Source organism: Argopecten irradians, chromosome 1 (genome assembly GCF_041381155.1).
Source record: "Argopecten irradians isolate NY chromosome 1, Ai_NY, whole genome shotgun sequence".
Classification (NCBI taxonomy): Eukaryota; Metazoa; Mollusca; class Bivalvia; order Pectinida; family Pectinidae; genus Argopecten; species Argopecten irradians.
Genome location: NC_091134.1, coordinates 69350651 through 69369789, shown reverse-complemented (window position 1 = coordinate 69369789; position 19139 = coordinate 69350651). Strand labels below are relative to the sequence as shown.

Genomic DNA, 19139 nt, shown 5'->3' with positions numbered 1-19139 from the left:
CTTACTTTTTCTGTTGTAACTGTTGATACTTATGTATTGATGATGACAGGTGACTTACTTTTTCTGTTATGTTGATACTATATGTATTTATGTGTGACAGGGTGACTTACTTTTTCTGTTGTAACTGTTGATACTATATGTATTTATGTGTGACAGGGTGACTTACTTTTTCTGTTGTAACTGTTGATACTATATGTATTTATGTGTGACAGGGTGACTTACTTTTTCTGTAGTAACTGTTGATACTATATGTATTTATGTGTGACAGGGTGACTTACTTTTTCTGTAGTAAACTGATGATACTATATGTATTTATGTGTGACAGGGTGACTTACTTTTTCTGTTGTAACTGATGATACTATATGTATTTATGTGTGACAGGGTGACTTACTTTTTCTGTGTAACTGATGATACTTTATGTATTTATGTGTGACAGGGTGACTTACTTTTTCTGTAGTAACTGTTGATACTATATGTATTTATGTGTGACAGGTACTTACTTTTTCTGTTGTAACTGGATACTATATGTATTTATGTGTGACAGGTGACTTACTTTTTCTGTTGTAACTGTTGATACTATATGTATTTATGTGTGACAGGGTGACTTACTTTTTCTGTAGTAACTGATGATACTATATGTATTTATGTGTGACAGGGTGACTTACTTTTTCTGTTGTAACTGATGATACTATATGTATTTATGTGTGACAGGGTGAGTTACTTTTTTCTGTAGTAACTGATGATACTATATGTATTTATGTGTGACAGGGTGACTTACTTTTTCTGTTGTAACTGATGATACTATATGTATTTATGTGTGACAGGGTGACTTACTTTTTCTGTAGTAACTGATGATACTTTATGTATTTATGTGTGACAGGGTGACTTACTTTTTCTGTAGTAACTGTTGATACTTTATGTATTTATGTGTGACAGGGTGACTTACTTTTTCTGTAGTAACTGATGATACTATATGTATTTATGTGTGACAGGGTGACTTACTTTTTCTGTTGTAACTGATGATACTATATGTATTTATGTGTGACAGGGTGACTTACTTTTTCTGTTGTAACTGTTGATACTATATGTATTTATGTGTGACAGGGTGACTTACTTTTTCTGTAGTAACTGATGATACTATATGTATTTATGTGTGACAGGGTGACTTACTTTTTCTGTAGTAACTGATGATACTATATGTATTTATGTGTGACAGGGTGACTTACTTTTTCTGTAGTAACTGATGATACTATATGTATTTATGTGTGACAGGGTGACTTACTTTTTCTGTTGTAACTGATGATACTATATGTATTTATGTGTGACAGGGTGACTTACTTTTTCTGTTGTAACTGATGATACTATATGTATTTATGTGTGACAGGGTGACTTACTTTTTCTGTTGTAACTGATGATACTATATGTATTTATGTGTGACAGGGTGACTTACTTTTTCTGTAGTAACTGATGATACTATATGTATTTATGTGTGACAGGGTGACTTACTTTTTCTGTTGTAACTGATGATACTATATGTATTTATGTGTGACAGGGTGACTTACTTTTTCTGTTGTAACTGATGATACTATATGTATTTATGTGTGACAGGGTGACTTACTTTTTCTGTTGTAACTGATGATACTATATGTATTTATGTGTGACAGGGTGACTTACTTTTTCTGTAGTAACTGATGATACTATATGTATTTATGTGTGACAGGGTGACTTACTTTTTCTGTTGTAACTGATGATACTATATGTATTTATGTGTGACAGGGTGACTTACTTTTTCTGTTGTAACTGATGATACTATATGTATGTATGTGTGACAGGGTGACTTACTTTTTCTGTTGTAACTGATGATACTATATGTATTTATGTGTGACAGAGTGACTTACTTTTTCTGTTGTAACTGTTGATACTATATGTATTTATGTGTGACAGGGTGACTTACTTTTTCTGTTGTAACTGTTGATACTATATGTATTTATGTGTGACAGGGTGACTTACTTTTTCTGTTGTAACTGATGATACTATATGTATTTATGTGTGACAGGGTGACTTACTTTTTCTGTTGTAACTGATGATACTATATGTATTTATGTGTGACAGGGTGACTTACTTTTTCTGTTGTAACTGATGATACTATATGTATTTATGTGTGACAGGGTGACTTACTTTTTCTGTTGTAACTGATGATACTATATGTATTTATGTGTGACAGGGTGACTTACTTTTTCTGTGTGTAACTGCGATACTATATGTATTTATGTGTGACAGGGTGACTTACTTTTTCTGTTGTAACTGATGATACTATATGTATTGATGTGTGACAGGGTGACTTACTTTTTCTGTTGTAACTGTCGATACTTTATGTATTTATGTGTGACAGGGTGACTTACTTTTTCTGTTGTAACTGATGATACTATATGTATTTATGTGTGACAGAGTGACTTACTTTTTCTGTTGTAACTGATGATACTATATGTATTTATGTGTGACAGGGTGACTTACTTTTTCTGTTGTAACTGATGATACTTATGTATTTATGTGTGACAGGGTGACTTACTTTTTCTGTTGTAACTGTTGATACTATATGTATTTATGTGTGACAGAGTGACTTACTTTTTCTGTTGTAACTGTTGATACTATATGTATTGATGTGTGACAGGGTGACTTACTTTTTCTGTTGTAACTGATGATACTATATGTATTTATGTGTGACAGAGTGACTTACTTTTTCTGTTGTAACTGTTGATACTATATGTATTTATGTGTGACAGGGTGACTTACTTTTTCTGTTGTAACTGTTGATACTATATGTATTTATGTGTGACAGAGTGACTTACTTTTTCTGTAGTAACTGATGATACTTTATGTATTTATGTATGACAGGGTGACTTACTTTTTCTGTTGTAACTGTTGATACTATATGTATTTATGTATGACAGGGTGACTTACTTTTTCTGTTGTAACTGTTGATACTATATGTATTTATGTGTGACAGGGTGACTTACTTTTTCTGTAGTAACTGATGATACTATATGTATTTATGTGTGACAGGGTGACTTACTTTTTCTGTTGTAACTGATGATACTATATGTATTTATGTGTGACAGGGTGACTTACTTTTTCTGTAGTAACTGATGATACTATATGTATTTATGTGTGACAGGGTGACTTACTTTTTCTGTTGTAACTGATGATACTATATGTATTTATGTGTGACAGAGTGACTTACTTTTTCTGTAGTAACTGATGATACTTTATGTATTTATGTGTGACAGGGTGACTTACTTTTTCTGTAGTAACTGATGATACTTTATGTATTTATGTGTGACAGGGTGACTTACTTTTTCTGTAGTAACTGATGATACTTTATGTATTTATGTGTGACAGGGTGACTTACTTTTTCTGTAGTAACTGATGATACTTTATGTATTTATGTGTGACAGGGTGACTTACTTTTTCTGTAGTAACTGATGATACTTTATGTATTTATGTGTGACAGGGTGACTTACTTTTTCTGTTGTAACTGATGATACTATATGTATTTATGTGTGACAGGGTGACTTACTTTTTCTGTAGTAACTGATGATACTTTATGTATTTATGTGTGACAGGGTGACTTACTTTTTCTGTTGTACCTGTTGATACTATATGTATTTATGTTTGATTGGGTTGACTTACTTTTTCTGTTGTAACTGATGATACTTTATGTAATTATGTGTGACAAGGTGACTTACTTTTTCTGTAGTAACTGATGATACTATATGTATTGATGTGTGACAGGGTGACTTACTTTTTCTGTTGTAACTGTTGATACTATATGTATTTATGTGTGACAGAGTGACTTACTTTTTCTGTTGTAACTGTTGATACTATATGTATTTATGTGTGACAGGGTGACTTACTTTTTCTGTTGTAACTGTTGATACTATATGTATTTATGTGTGACAGGGTGACTTACTTTTTCTGTTGTAACTGATGATACTATATGTATTTATGTGTGACAGGGTGACTTACTTTTTCTGTTGTAACTGATGATACTATATGTATTTATGTGTGACAAGGTGACTTACTTTTTCTGTTGTAACTGATGATACTATATGTATTTATGTGTGACAGGGTGACTTACTTTTTCTGTAGTAACTGCCGATACTATAAGTATTTATGTGTGACAGGGTGACTTACTTTTTCTGTTGTAACTGATGATACTATATGTATTGATGTGTGACAGGGTGACTTACTTTTTCTGTTGTAACTGATGATACTATATGTATTGATGTGTGACAGAGTGACTTACTTTTTCTGTAGTAACTGTCGATACTATATGTATTTATGTGTGACAGGTGTGACTTACTTTTTCTGTAGTAACTGATGATACTTTATGTATTTATGTGTGACAGAGTGACTTACTTTTTCTGTAGTAACTGATGATACTATATGTATTTATGTATGACAGGGTGACTTACTTTTTCTGTTGTAACTGATGATACTATATGTATTTATGTGTGACAGAGTGACTTACTTTTTCTGTTGTAACTGATGATACTATATGTATTTATGTGTGACAGGGTGACTTACTTTTTCTGTAGTAACTGATGATACTATATGTATTTATGTGTGACAGGGTGACTTACTTTTTCTGTTGTAACTGATGATACTATATGTATTTATGTGTGACAGAGTGACTTACTTTTTCTGTTGTAACTGTCGATACTATATGTATTTATGTGTGACAGGGTGACTTACTTTTTCTGTAGTAACTGATGATACTATATGTATTTATGTGTGACAGGGTGACTTACTTTTTCTGTAGTAACTGATGATACTATATGTATTTATGTGTGACAGAGTGACTTACTTTTTCTGTTGTAACTGTCGATACTATATGTATTTATGTGTGACAGGGTGACTTACTTTTTCTGTAGTAACTGATGATACTATATGTATTTATGTGTGACAGGGTGACTTACTTTTTCTGTTGTAACTGATGATACTATATGTATTTATGTGTGACAGAGTGACTTACTTTTTCTGTAGTAACTGTCGATACTATATGTATTTATGTGTGACAGGGTGACTTACTTTTTCTGTAGTAACTGATGATACTATATGTATTTATGTGTGACAGAGTGACTTACTTTTTCTGTAGTAACTGATGATACTTTATGTATTTATGTGTGACAGGGTGACTTACTTTTTCTGTAGTAACTAATGATACTTTATGTATTTATGTGTGACAGAGTGACTTACTTTTTCTGTAGTAACTGTCGATACTATATGTATTTATGTGTGACAGGGTGACTTACTTTTTCTGTTGTAACTGATGATACTATATGTATTTATGTGTGACAAGGTGACTTACTTTTTCTGTTGTAACTGATGATACTATATGTATTTATGTGTGACAGAGTGACTTACTTTTTCTGTAGTAACTGATGATACTTTATGTATTTATGTGTGACAGGGTGACTTACTTTTTCTGTAGTAACTGATGATACTATATGTAATTATGTGTGACAGGGTGACTTACTTTTTCTGTTGTAACTGTTGATACTTTATGTATTTATGTGTGACAGAGTGACTTACTTTTTCTGTTGTAACTGATGATACTATATGTATTTATGTGTGACAAGGTGACTTACTTTTTCTGTTGTAACTGATGATACTTTATGTATTTATGTGTGACAGAGTGACTTACTTTTTCTGTAGTAACTGTCGATACTATATGTATTGATGTGTGACAGGGTGACTTACTTTTTCTGTTGTAACTGATGATACTATATGTATTTATGTGTGACAGGGTGACTTACTTTTTCTGTTGTAACTGATGATACTATATGTATTTATGTGTGACAGGGTGACTTACTTTTTCTGTAGTAACTGTCGATACTATATGTATTTATGTGTGACAGGGTGACTTACTTTTTCTGTAGTAACTGTTGATACTATATGTATTTATGTGTGACAGGGTGACTTACTTTTTCTGTTGTAACTGATGATACTATATGTATTTATGTGTGACAGGGTGACTTACTTTTTCTGTTGTAACTGATGATACAATATGTATTGATGTGTGACAGGGTGACTTATTTTTTTGTGTAACTGATGATACTATATGTATTTATGTGTGACAGGTGACTTACTTTTTCTGTAGTAACTGATGATACTATATGTATTTATGTGTGACAGAGTGACTTACTTTTTCTGTAGTAACTGATGATACTATATGTATTTATGTGTGACAGAGTGACTTACTTTTTCTGTAGTAACTGTCGATACTATATGTATTTATGTGTGACAGAGTGACTTACTTTTTCTGTAGTAACTGTGATACTATAGTATTTATGTGTGACAGGGTGACTTACTTTTTCTGTAGTAACTGATGATACTATATGTATTTATGTGTGACAGAGTGACTTACTTTTTCTGTTGTAACTGATGATACTATATGTATTTATGTGTGACAGGGTGACTTACTTTTTCTGTAGTAACTGATGATACTATATGTATTTATGTGTGACAGAGTGACTTACTTTTTCTGTTGTAACTGATGATACTATATGTATTTATGTGTGACAGGTTGACATACTTTTTCTGTTGTAACTGTTGATACTATATTATTTATGTGTGACAGGTGACTTACTTTTTCTGTAGTAACTGATGATACTATATGTATTTATGTGTGACAGAGTGACTTACTTTTTCTGTTGTAACTGATGATACTATATGTATTTATGTGTGACAGGGTGACTTACTTTTTCTGTTGTAACTGTTGATACTATATGTATTTATGTGTGACAGGGTGACTTACTTTTTTCTGTTGTAACTGTTGATACTACATGTATTTATGTGTGACAGGGTGACTTACTTTTTCTGTTGTAACTGTTATACTAATACTATATGTATTTATGTGTGACAGGGTGACTTACTTTTTCTGTAGTAACTGTCGATACTATAATGTATTTATGTGTGACAGGGTGACTTACTTTTTCTGTAGTAACTGATGATACTATATGTATTTATGTGTGACAGAGTGACTTACTTTTTCTGTAGTAACTGATGATACTTTATGTATTTATGTGTGACAGGGTGACTTACTTTTTCTGTAGTAACTGTGATACTATATGTATGTATTTATGTATGACAGGGTGACTTACTTTTTCTGTAGTAACTGATGATACTATATGTATTTATGTGTGACAGGGTGACTTACTTTTTCTGTAGTAACTGATGATACTATATGTATTTATGTGTGACAGGGTGACTTACTTTTTCTGTAGTAACTGATGATACTATATGTATTTATGTGTGACAGGGTGACTTACTTTTTCTGTAGTAACTGTTGATACTACATGTATTTATGTGTGACAGGGTGACTTACTTTTTCTGTTGTAACTGATGATACTATATGTATTTATGTGTACAGGGTGACTTACTTTTTCTGTTGTAACTGATGATACTTTATGTATTTATGTGTGACAGGGTGACTTACTTTTTCTGTTGTAACTGTTGATACTATATGTATTTATGTGTGACAGGGTGACTTACTTTTTCTGTTGTAACTGATGATACTATATGTATTTATGTGTGACAGGGTGACTTACTTTTTCTGTTGTAACTGTTGATACTATATGTATTTATGTGTGACAGGGTGACTTACTTTTTCTGTTGTAACTGTGATACTATATGTATTTATGTGTGACAGGGTGACTTACTTTTTCTGTTGTAACTGATGATACTATATGTATTTATGTGTGACAGGGTGACTTACTTTTTCTGTTGTAACTGTTGATACTATATGTATTTATGTGTGACAGGGTGACTTACTTTTTCTGTTGTAACTGATGATACTATATGTATTTATGTGTGACAGGGTGACTTACTTTTTCTGTAGTAACTGATGATACTATATGTATTTATGTGTGACAGGGTGACTTACTTTTTCTGTTGTAACTGTTGATACTATATGTATTTATGTGTGACAGGGTGACTTACTTTTTCTGTAGTAACTGATGATACTATATGTATTTATGTGTGACAGAGTGACTTACTTTTTCTGTAGTAATTGATGATACTTTATGTATTTATGTGTGACAGGGTGACTTACTTTTTCTGTTGTAACTGTTGATACTATATGTATTTATGTGTGACAGGGTGACTTACTTTTTCTGTTGTAACTGATGATACTATATGTATTTATGTGTGACAGGGTGACTTACTTTTTCTGTTGTAACTGTCGATACTATATGTATTTATGTGTGACAGGGTGACTTACTTTTTCTGTAGTAACTGATGATACTATATGTATTTATGTGTGACAGGGTGACTTACTTTTTCTGTTGTAACTGATGATACTATATGTATTTATGTGTGACAGAGTGACTTACTTTTTCTGTTGTAACTGATGATACTATATGTATTTATGTGTGACAGGGTGACTTACTTTTTCTGTAGTAACTGTCGATACTATATGTATTTATGTGTGACAGGGTGACTTACTTTTTCTGTTGTAACTGATGATACTATATGTATTTATGTGTGACAGGGTGACTTACTTTTTCTGCTGCATCTGTCGAACCTGCTCCACTTGTTTGTTCAGGTTTTTGTGAAGTAACACAAGACTTTCCTGCAGACACAAAGGGGATTTTTCTGATCATTATTTTCACATTTCATACTTTTACATGTGTGCTGAATTAATACAGTGAAGTTTGTTCTTCACTCGCGTGAGTTCACTTAACAGTAAAACATGATTTGATAGAACAGTGAAAATTAAACTGCTAGTAAATATCCTACTGGTATCAAATCTAGGTAATTTGGGATGGCTGTAAGACTTACATTTTCCTGAAGAAGTAGTTTATATTCCTCAGCTAAACGTGTACTGCTTTGTTGATTTTTCTCATCCAACTCAAATTCTTTAATTAAATCATTTCTGAAAAAAAAATCAACAAAGTATAGACCTTTTAATAAGGAAAATTCTTAAAACTTTTATTAAATTTGCTTCCTTTTCAAAATTCAGCTGGACATGATAATTATTTAAGAAGATGTGAATCATATATCTATACAAAAGTGTACATTAAAGAGACAATTCGCTCAGGCCAATTATTTTACATAACCAAGAAGCAAAATATGGCATAAATGTATTGTTCTACATTTCTTATGAAACATATAACGTTACACATTGACCAATTCCACGACATAGTTAAGTATTTTAATAAATATCGCTGAAATATCAAATCGTTGATCAATACGATTAAGCACCCATACCCGAGCCAAAGTCACGCACGTTAAACAATTGAACTGGATAACCACTGAGAAGGTGATAAAATTATTTTTTAGGCAAGACAATTCACCTAATAAGGTAAACACACTACTGTCAGAGCGATCTGAGCAGTTTTAGACAAAAGTTGCATTAATCTACGAGCAAGGGACAGGGTTCGACATACAAGAAGTTCGACCACAATATGTAATGGCGGACAGCGAGCGAGTTTGAACATTTCACACACATGTCACCACCATGGGCTTTTCAGGTATATCACAGTAAAACCGACTGATCTAATTTCCATTAGAACTGGGTTTTTTCCAATATATGTACAAATTTTAGTGTTCTCTTAGACCGAATTGTCCCTTTAAACTTGCATTCAAACTCTGAACTTACTTTCTTTGTGTTAATAAGGCCATTTCTGTCTGAACTTTTAAATATTCTTGAGCGAGCTGTAAAAAAGACAATACATTGTTAAAAACGTATATGGCAAAATGTCCTTCACACCTGTCTTATTGTCTTGATTCAGAATCTACATGACATCATCGTCGATGCCTAAAATACTGACTTTACAGTGCGACGTGCTATCATAACATCCAACTTTCTTTTGACCTTTTCAAATACCCACTATGCAGTGTTTGCAATTCCAGCTATGAAAAGATCAGAGGAGATGTGACACAGAAGGAACATGGACCCTATTTTCCTCCCACTTTTTATGATGCGTATAACAAATCCCTACTACAGTATATTAAACAGATATTGATTCTCACCTTGCAGTGTTGGTCAAAAATTTCCATAGATTCCCGACTAGTAGGACAAGGAGCCAGGGGCTGTGGAGGGAAACGAGAGAGTTTAATTATCAATTAAAAATAAAACCAGGAGAAACTCAAATTACTACAAATCAATATATCGGACAAATCTAACCATTCATTACTAGGCATGATGTATTACACAATCATTTTCTGAAACATTTTCTTCCACCATACCAGTATATCTATCTTCCACCATACCAGTATATCTATCTTCCACCATACCAGTATATCTAATGAACGTGAAATCAAATTATCAAAATATGAATACAATGTACATAGAAAAATTTAAAATGCCCTGAAATGTTATATATAGCGTGACGGCACGTAAAACTCTTCACTTCGCCAAAATTTCTTTTTCTATGTACATTGTATTCATATTTTGATAATTTGATTTCGCATTCATTAGTTATTAGTAAAATTTGGTGTTCCTTTATAGATATTTTATAGGCAGCCTCGCCATGGCTGTGGGGTGTTCAGTACCTGTAATTGGTGATCCAGAGACTGGTAGACTAGGTTCATGGCAAACGAGTCGGCATTCGACATCCCTGTACCTGTAATTCACATGTCACAACATTGTCAATGTTCACAGGATTTTAAGAGAGTTGTTTTAATCTGAATATGATGAAATGCTGTGGATGAAGTCCCTAGAGTTCTGACAGGAAGTGTTACAGCTTACGAAATTTGAGGACCAACTTTGTGAGGCTCTACACAAAGAATGAGGAGATTCACTTAGGAAAAGTTTGCCTCTAAAATCCATTTTCCTTAAAATAGGGTTAGCAGAATTTTGGATAATATCAGAATAACTGTAAGCATATTTTCTGTTGTAAAATTATAATTTAATTTAATAGTACACATTACCGAACTGTTTTGAGATTTGAACATTTTTCAACAAAGCATGCTGACAGTAATGTCTGACAAAAACACATGCTACATGCACAAATTGAACATACAAATCCATTGTTTCAATACAAGTGTGTGCTTTGTTAGTGTCCAACATTCATTGACAGACGTTTATCTCCTACGTTTAACAGACGTTTAACTGCTACTAGTAAGATTTTAAACAGGATCAGTTAATTTCAATTTTCATTTGAGAAAAGATTTCATGAAGAATCAAATACCTAACTGCAACATCATGATCACCCAAACCATAGCATTATCTACAGTCAGAATCGCCACAAAGCTGTGATTAATTTTTAGGGCATTAACATATTTGCAACATGCAAAAGTCAGAAAGCAGTTTGATGTTTCTAAATGAAATACAAGAGTAGCATAATGTCTCAATTTTACTCTAACATATCACATTACCTACAGATTTAGTCCAAACAAATCCTTTTTGATTCCCATTGTCCATACACGTGTTTGGCAATTTATGGAATTCTTTCCTAAACTTTATTTAAATTCTTTACTAAATACATGGAAAATGATAGTAGACTTCCTTTTCTGGTCTGATTACACACCTACAATATGATTGATAGGTCGTGGTTGGGACTCTGTTGTTTGGTTTCCTCCAGGTCCCATTGTTACTGGCCCAACCGACATTTCCGACGTCCACGAAGCTGCTCGGGAGTTATGGGGTTGTACCCTTTCTGTCGTTTGTGGTGGTTGGTAGGAGAACGACCTAATTGGGGGCGGGGTTGTATCCTGAGAGGCCTGATTAAGGGTGCCGGGATACGTACTGACATGGTGGACAGGGCTCACAGAAAGAGGCCCAGTATGGGAAAGGTTGGATGTGGTATTTACAAACACTGGAGAACTTCTATGCTCAAATCGTATTTGAGAGACTTCATCAGATCCACCCCTTCTGTGGCCCCTTCCTGTAAATAAACACAATACTATCACAGTCCAACATCCTTGCCCTTTTTGGGGCCTCTTCCAGTTTTCTAAAATATTTCTTTTTCTAAAATACAGACTAAACAGTGACAATAAGGATGCTGTATTGGTTGTATGAGCTGTTAGTGAATACAACAGTGTTACCTATAGTTACACTGATTAGTGAAACACAAAATCATTCACATCAAATTATACCATAAAGCAAAAACATCAAATTAAACACTTTGATAAAACGTAATTTTTGTTAACATCCCTTGTATACTATTTTCAAGATGTACCCATTTTATCTTTTTTTCCCACTTTTCAATTTGAACATTTGATAAATAAATGTTTTCAATTTGATAGTTGAAGTTTGATGTGAGCTTCATTAGAATACTATCCCCTGGTAAATAAGGTGTATTTCTCTAAGTATATGTAAAAGCTTGTGGTATCTCCATTTGGTTAATAGTGCTAATCATAACTTATATAAATCCAACACATCATTGACAGTTACACAAAACATTCCTGGCCTAAGTTAGGATATACATGAGAAGGAGGAGAAGGTATGGGAGAAGAATGCGCTCACCTTGTGATGCGATCAGTCCAGCGGAGGAGAACATTGAGGGCGTACCGTACGAGCCGGCCCTACGGTGGCCTAATATGTGTATACAGGAGAACAAACATTACACAATCTAACGCAGATTTCTGGTGCTTAATTAATGTATTAGTTTAATTATTGGAAATGATATGTTCTTTTAAACTTCTTTGTTTTGAATTCAAATCTACCAATGATGAAAATGTTGGTAGATTGTTGCTTTAGTTAATGTTGAGCAAATCAATACTGGTTTCATTAGAAATGTTTTAAAATCATGCTCTAGTCCATATATCCACAGCAATGAATTCAATATAAATATTGATCTTCAATAGTTTGTATGAATTTAACAATATCCTTTTGTAAGTAAGAAATTTGTTTTTGTTTGAACCAGAAAGCTGTGTTTGGCTGACAGAAACAAAGAACAGTTAGTAAGAATATAATACAGACAAAATAATATATCAGGTATCACGGACTCCCCTAAACTCCTTATATGATACTTTATATACATTAACAGCCCTATTTGTTAAAGGCCCACTACCTTTCTGAAACAGCTTTTGATTTTTAATGTAAAACGAGATCGATACTACACTTGTCATAATTTTCTAAACAATTTATTAAAATAATCAAAATGTTAATTTTCATAAAATGGGTCATCTTATGTTTCCCACCGTCGTCCTAAATAATGCCTTGTAGCTGACTATCACTGCGCCTGACAGCATAACAGCGAAATGAATCTCAACATTTATTATATATTACGCAGGAAATCTTGCATTTGTTTGGTGTTGTTATCTCATCTTAGGCCATCAATAAGTATTTCCTTATGTTTTCAATGTTTTTAAAAAACCTTTCAATCTTGCTCCTGCTAAGGGATGTTTCAGATTTTGAAGTTGGAAGAAGTCTACCAACCTATAATTCTATTTCTTGATTCATACTTCAATATGAGAAGTTTTTGATACAATGTAACAGGAGTAACAAAACTTTAATGATATCTGATATATTAATTTTTGTCTGTAGAAATGCAAGGCACTTGACAAAATATTTTGTTGATACATATGCAATAAGTAGAGCCAAAGGTTATCATAGATATCAGTATAATGCAATATAATCAATGTGAGCAATTAATAATATATAATTAATTGTTTCAATAGTATTGATCAAACCTTATGTAGCTAGCTTCTAGCATTAATGGCACGGAAGCATAAAAAACCAACAAGCCACTGGCCTACACGAGTATATAGCTATTAGATAGTGATATATATATATATATAAGTAAAAAAGAACCGTGTCCATGTGATGGTTTCCATATACATAAAAAGAAAACTACAACTATAAAACAGTTTTTTCCTCCCTAGCGCTTTCTCAGCTCATGCCGGTCTTCAGGGGTTTGAATTCTTTTATTTGTAAAACATGACGTCATAGTACAATGACGTCATAGTAAGATTACGTCATGACATGGTACATAAAGATATTGTGAATGGTTCTGGAAGAAACTAACAAAAACATGAGGACAAAATAAAAACTAATATGAAGTTCCTTTGTCCCGTTCTGAATTTAACACAGGTTTCATAAGTTGAATGAAATACATTTCTTTATTTTCTCTTTTTAAAAGATCTGAATTAGACATTTGATATATTGGTAAAATAAAAAAGTTATCATTAGCACACATATGACAATGTTCGTTTACTGTTAAATATCTGAGATGGTCTGTTTTGGTTTGTTGTCGGTGTAATGTAACTCTCTTTCTCAATTCCATTCCTGTCTGACCAATATTTGCTACAAATAAGTACGTATATGACATTTTTGGACGTACAATTCATATTAGTTTTAATTTTGAAATTAAAACCATTTTTGAATGTATAATTTTTACACTCTATAATAATATCACATGTTTTGCAACGCTTTTGCATACATTTAGTGACAGAAGTATCTTGAATTTTCAAATCAAATTTTGACGCACATAAAATACGTTTAAGGTTCTTAGGTTGACGCTTGCAATTTATTATTTTCTTGTTAGATAAAATCAATTTCATTCTGTCGCTATTTTTCATGTAATCTTCACAACCTTTTACAATTGGAAAAATATTGTAGTTGTTTGGATTAAAAGTACTGACAAAAGGTATTATATTGCTTTTGGATTCCACTTTATTCGGTTTCCTTAAATGAATAGGTCCTTCTTTTTTTGCTCTTTCATCTTTAATGGTACGAAATTCATGCCAGATAGCGAATCAATAAGAAAAAATGCACTGAAGCTGAAGTCAAAGATTTCATCGGCATGGAAAAGGCAGTTAAATGAAAGAAAACAGGCATATTGGAATTACCTTAAAAACATAAATACTGCAGCAATCTACAGTGCGTGGTTAGGACAGCAAAATCCGGTAATACCATGAAAATTCCGACCAAAAAGTATTCCTCATGAAGAAAAAGAAGACAGAGAAATTAGAATCAGTACTGCGATATGCCAAACAGAAGCTGAAATCAAACTCATGACAAACAAGGCGAATAGATTTAATGAAAAAGTGCTTGAGTTCGATGAAAACATGAGGAACGTGATTAAAATAACAAGCGAAAAGGGACATTTTCATTCGCAGGTTGCAGAATTAGTTATCTCAAAATGGGAGACAGAATGCGCCTCCGAGGAACACCATTCCGCAAATATATGGAACAAAAAGAAAGAGTGGTACAATGAATATGTGGACAACTACGGAACTAATTTGGTGTCGAGCAAAGAAACTACACCTTCGCGTCAACAACAACAAAAGGATCAGAAACTACGTAGAATGACTATAAAAGATAAACTAGATACAACAGCAGAACCGGAAAGTCCACTTTTTTATTCCGATGCTGTTAAATCACCATCTCCAAGGCTTAATCAACGTAACAATACGGGATTAACAAAACACCAAGAACCAACGAAGACTACATGTACTACAGCAGCATCTAAAAGAATCCTTCGACCAAGGAAAAAAATGAAGAATTCACCGCCGTTGTCGCTTCCGGTTACAACAGATGGTACAACATATATTGGTAGAATTTCGCGACGTTCTTTTTTAGAAAAGCGCCATCATCAAATGAAAGGCGGGGGAAAAACCAGGACTCATTGACTGAACAGGTACTACCAAAAGTTATCAATTTGTCATCACGCAGTTTAACGGAACATGAAATTAATTTGCTTAAAAAAGGTCTTAAATTTTGTCCTACTCCAAAATCAGATAAGAAAGAATTAGAATGCGATGTTTTGCGATTTTGTAGACAACTTAGATTAGAAGAAAAATATTTTTCTGACAATTACGATCAGTCCACAGAAAATTTACCACTTGTGAAAAATAAGTCTACTTATAATCCATCTAAATGTGACGATATTGTTTTAGAAGAAACTATATCTAGACTAAAGAAACATCCGCTTCCTATACAAAATAGAAAAAGTAATTTGTCTTATCAACTAAGAAAAGCACAAGAAAATTTAGCACAAGACAAGACAATAATTATTAAGGAGGTTGATAAGGGTTGCGCTGTTGTTGTCATAGATACTGACTACTATGCTAAAAAGATTAGGGAAATGTTATCCAACGAAGTATTTTATAACGAATGTAATTCTGAACAGGATGAGATGACTTTTAAACAAATTGTAAACTTGGTTAACAGAGAAGGCGGTGAACTTCTTAAAGAGGAAATAGATTACTTAACAAATTTTTCATTTAAAACTAGTTACTTTTATGGTTTACCGAAGATTCATAAAAGCAGTCAAATTGCTATTGCTATAAAAGAACAAAACTCTGAGTATATTACTATACATTGTCCAACTGACTTAAAATTCAGACCTATAGTCATCTGGCAATCAGATAAAGATGTAAATACATTATTTCAAGAACTTAATAAGCTACATCCTGATATACAGTACACAATGGATTCTAGTACAGTAAAACTACCGTTTTTGGATATATCTGTACATATTAAAAATGGTGAAATCACTACTGACTTGTATTGTAAGCCAATGGATTCGCATAACTATCTTGATTTTTATTCAAATCATGCAAGGCATGTAAAGCTAAATATCCCCTTTAATTTAGCGTCCCGTCTAATCACAATCGTAAGTGATAAAACTATTTTAGCTAAACGCTTAGATAATTTAGTCTTTTATCTGCGCAAACAGCATTATCCACAAGAAGTTATAGATTATGGAGTTGAAAGAGCAAAAAAAAAAAAAAAAAAAAAAAGAAGGACCTATTCATTTAAGGAAACTGAATAAAGTGGAATCCAAAAGCAATATAATACCTTTTGTCAGTACTTTTAATCCAAACAACTACAATATTTTTCCAATTGTAAAAGGTTGTGAAGATTACATGAAAAATAGCGACAGAATGAAATTGATTTTATCTAACAAGAAAATAATAAATTGCAAGCGTCAACCTAAGAACCTTAAACATATTTTATGTGCGTCAAAATTTGATTTGAAAATTCAAGATACTTCTGTCACTAAATGTATGCAAAAGCGTTGCAAAACATGTGATATTATTATAGAGTGTAAAAATTATACATTCAAAAATGGTTTTAATTTCAAAATTAAAACTAATATGAATTGTACGTCCAAAAATGTCATATACGCACTTATTTGTAGCAAATGCTCAGATTTTTATATTGGTCAGACAGGAATGGAATTGAGAAAGAGAGTTACATTACACCGACAACAAACCAAAACAGACCATCTCAGATATTTAACAGTAAACGAACATTGTCATATGTGTGCTAATGATAACTTTTTTATTTTACCAATATATCAAATGTCTAATTCAGATCTTTCAAAAAGAGAAAATAAAGAAATGTATTTCATTCAACTTATGAAACCTGTGTTAAATTCAGAACGGGACAAAGGAACTTCATATTAGTTTTTATTTTGTCCTCATGTTTTTGTTAGTTTCTTCCAGAACCATTCACAATATCTTTATGTACTATGTCATGACGTAATCTTACTATGACGTCATGTTTTACAAATAAAAGAATTCAAACCCCTGAAGACCGGCATGAGCCGAGAAAGCGCTAGGGAGGAAAAAACCGTTTTATAGTTGTGTTTTCAGTATTCTAATTTCTCTTCACAAAGGAGAAGGTACGTTAAGACTCGAATATGGCTCCAAAATTAATTCTCCAGTAAAGAACAACATATTTTGCCATATAACAGTTGAATACATTTGCTAACACATTACATCTCGAAAATATCCCGCATGTGCCAATTATGTTCACAATGACGTCATCAACATGCAGTTTCCCGCCATTTTTCACAAAAATCCTTGGAAAATCATACTTTTTGAGTGGTTTTCTCTAAAAATGAATGTGGCCGCCTTCGTGGAGCAGAAAGAGATTTTCACACGTTGTGTATCGTGTATTTACGCATATCCATGCAAAATATAAAGTTGCTCCAAGGTGGCGACCAAATCCATTTCAAGCCTTTTCTAACCTAAAGATGATGACTTTCTAGCAAAATTTGGCAAGAAGAGGAAAATCATCAATTTGATGACGTCATAGAGCACATCGTGTACATGGTTATAAAAAGTTATGTTTTGATGAATGGCAAGTATGAGAGTATTTATTGATGTGAAATTGATGTGGATCAGAGTTAATATTTTTCGGCCTGAAAATTAAGGCCAAATACTGGTCCTATCATATCTACTCCTTTGTAAACATTCATAATCTTTAACATTCAATTTTACCCACAAGATCAAAGCATTAGGGAAATACATACTGGTAATTGTAAATAGAAATAATAACAAAATGGTTTACATGTAATACCAGAATATCCGGATTCTTTTCATATTTTGGGAGATTTTATAGTCAGATATTTGTCTCTTGATCTAAATGCTGTTTTTTAAGTTAAAAAGGTCAATTAGAAGATAATTTTACAAACAAAAATATCATTAAATGAAATACAATCCCACTCATTCATAAATTGATTAAATTAAACTAATTCAACCTTAAAAAGGGGTTCTGAATTAAAATATCAAGAAATAAAATGCATGAACTACATATTTTGGCTACCAATGATAGCACTCAATATGTTGACCAATAGAATTTTCTTGAAATCATACATTGATAAAGTTAGTCTTCTTTATACAGTACATGTATTACCAATATATCAGTTAGTAATTTTGTCTGTATCTTATTAATAGATAAATCACATCAGTTTTCAAACGAGGCAAATCAGTCTTGTTAAAAAAGGAATATTCACAACACACATTCAACCTAGAAACACACAAGTAAACAAGAAACAGATAAAGCAACAAACAGGCCATAACACTACTTTTAATTAATATTTCATCTATAAGTTCTTATTGTTTTTCCTTTTTCTTAAAACTGTCACTTTTCCTTTAAATTTGAATTGTTGTAAACACTAAAGAGTTACAAACCATATAGACAAGAAAGGAAACCTAGTCAAAACTTGTGTAGAACGTCGTGCATCATACAGTCATGCTAAAACTTGACACAAAGGAGAGAAGTATCAGAGACCTTTATATTACAGAAACAAAGAAAGACGGAGCAAGGTCCAACATAGAAGACAGCGAGGGCCAACTCTAATCAATCACTAACACCAATTATAATGTAAAATTAATTGTCTTCATTAATCTATATAAAACCACTCCCCCCCTAAATATTTGTAATTACTTTT

At 32.5% G+C, this 19139-nt stretch overlaps 1 protein-coding gene across 1 annotated transcript in view; it reads right to left on the bottom strand.

Moving 5' to 3' along the window:
• The window catches only part of LOC138306868 (mitogen-activated protein kinase kinase kinase 7-like), a 51000-nt gene that overhangs the window by 17585 nt on the left and 14276 nt on the right, over window positions 1-19139 (bottom strand). Inside the window, 7 exon segments of the mRNA XM_069247379.1 lie at window positions 8565-8635; window positions 8845-8938; window positions 9665-9720; window positions 10039-10098; window positions 10561-10631; window positions 11538-11894; window positions 12476-12544. Of these exon segments, the coding sequence (XP_069103480.1) occupies window positions 8565-8635; window positions 8845-8938; window positions 9665-9720; window positions 10039-10098; window positions 10561-10631; window positions 11538-11894; window positions 12476-12544 (778 nt within the window).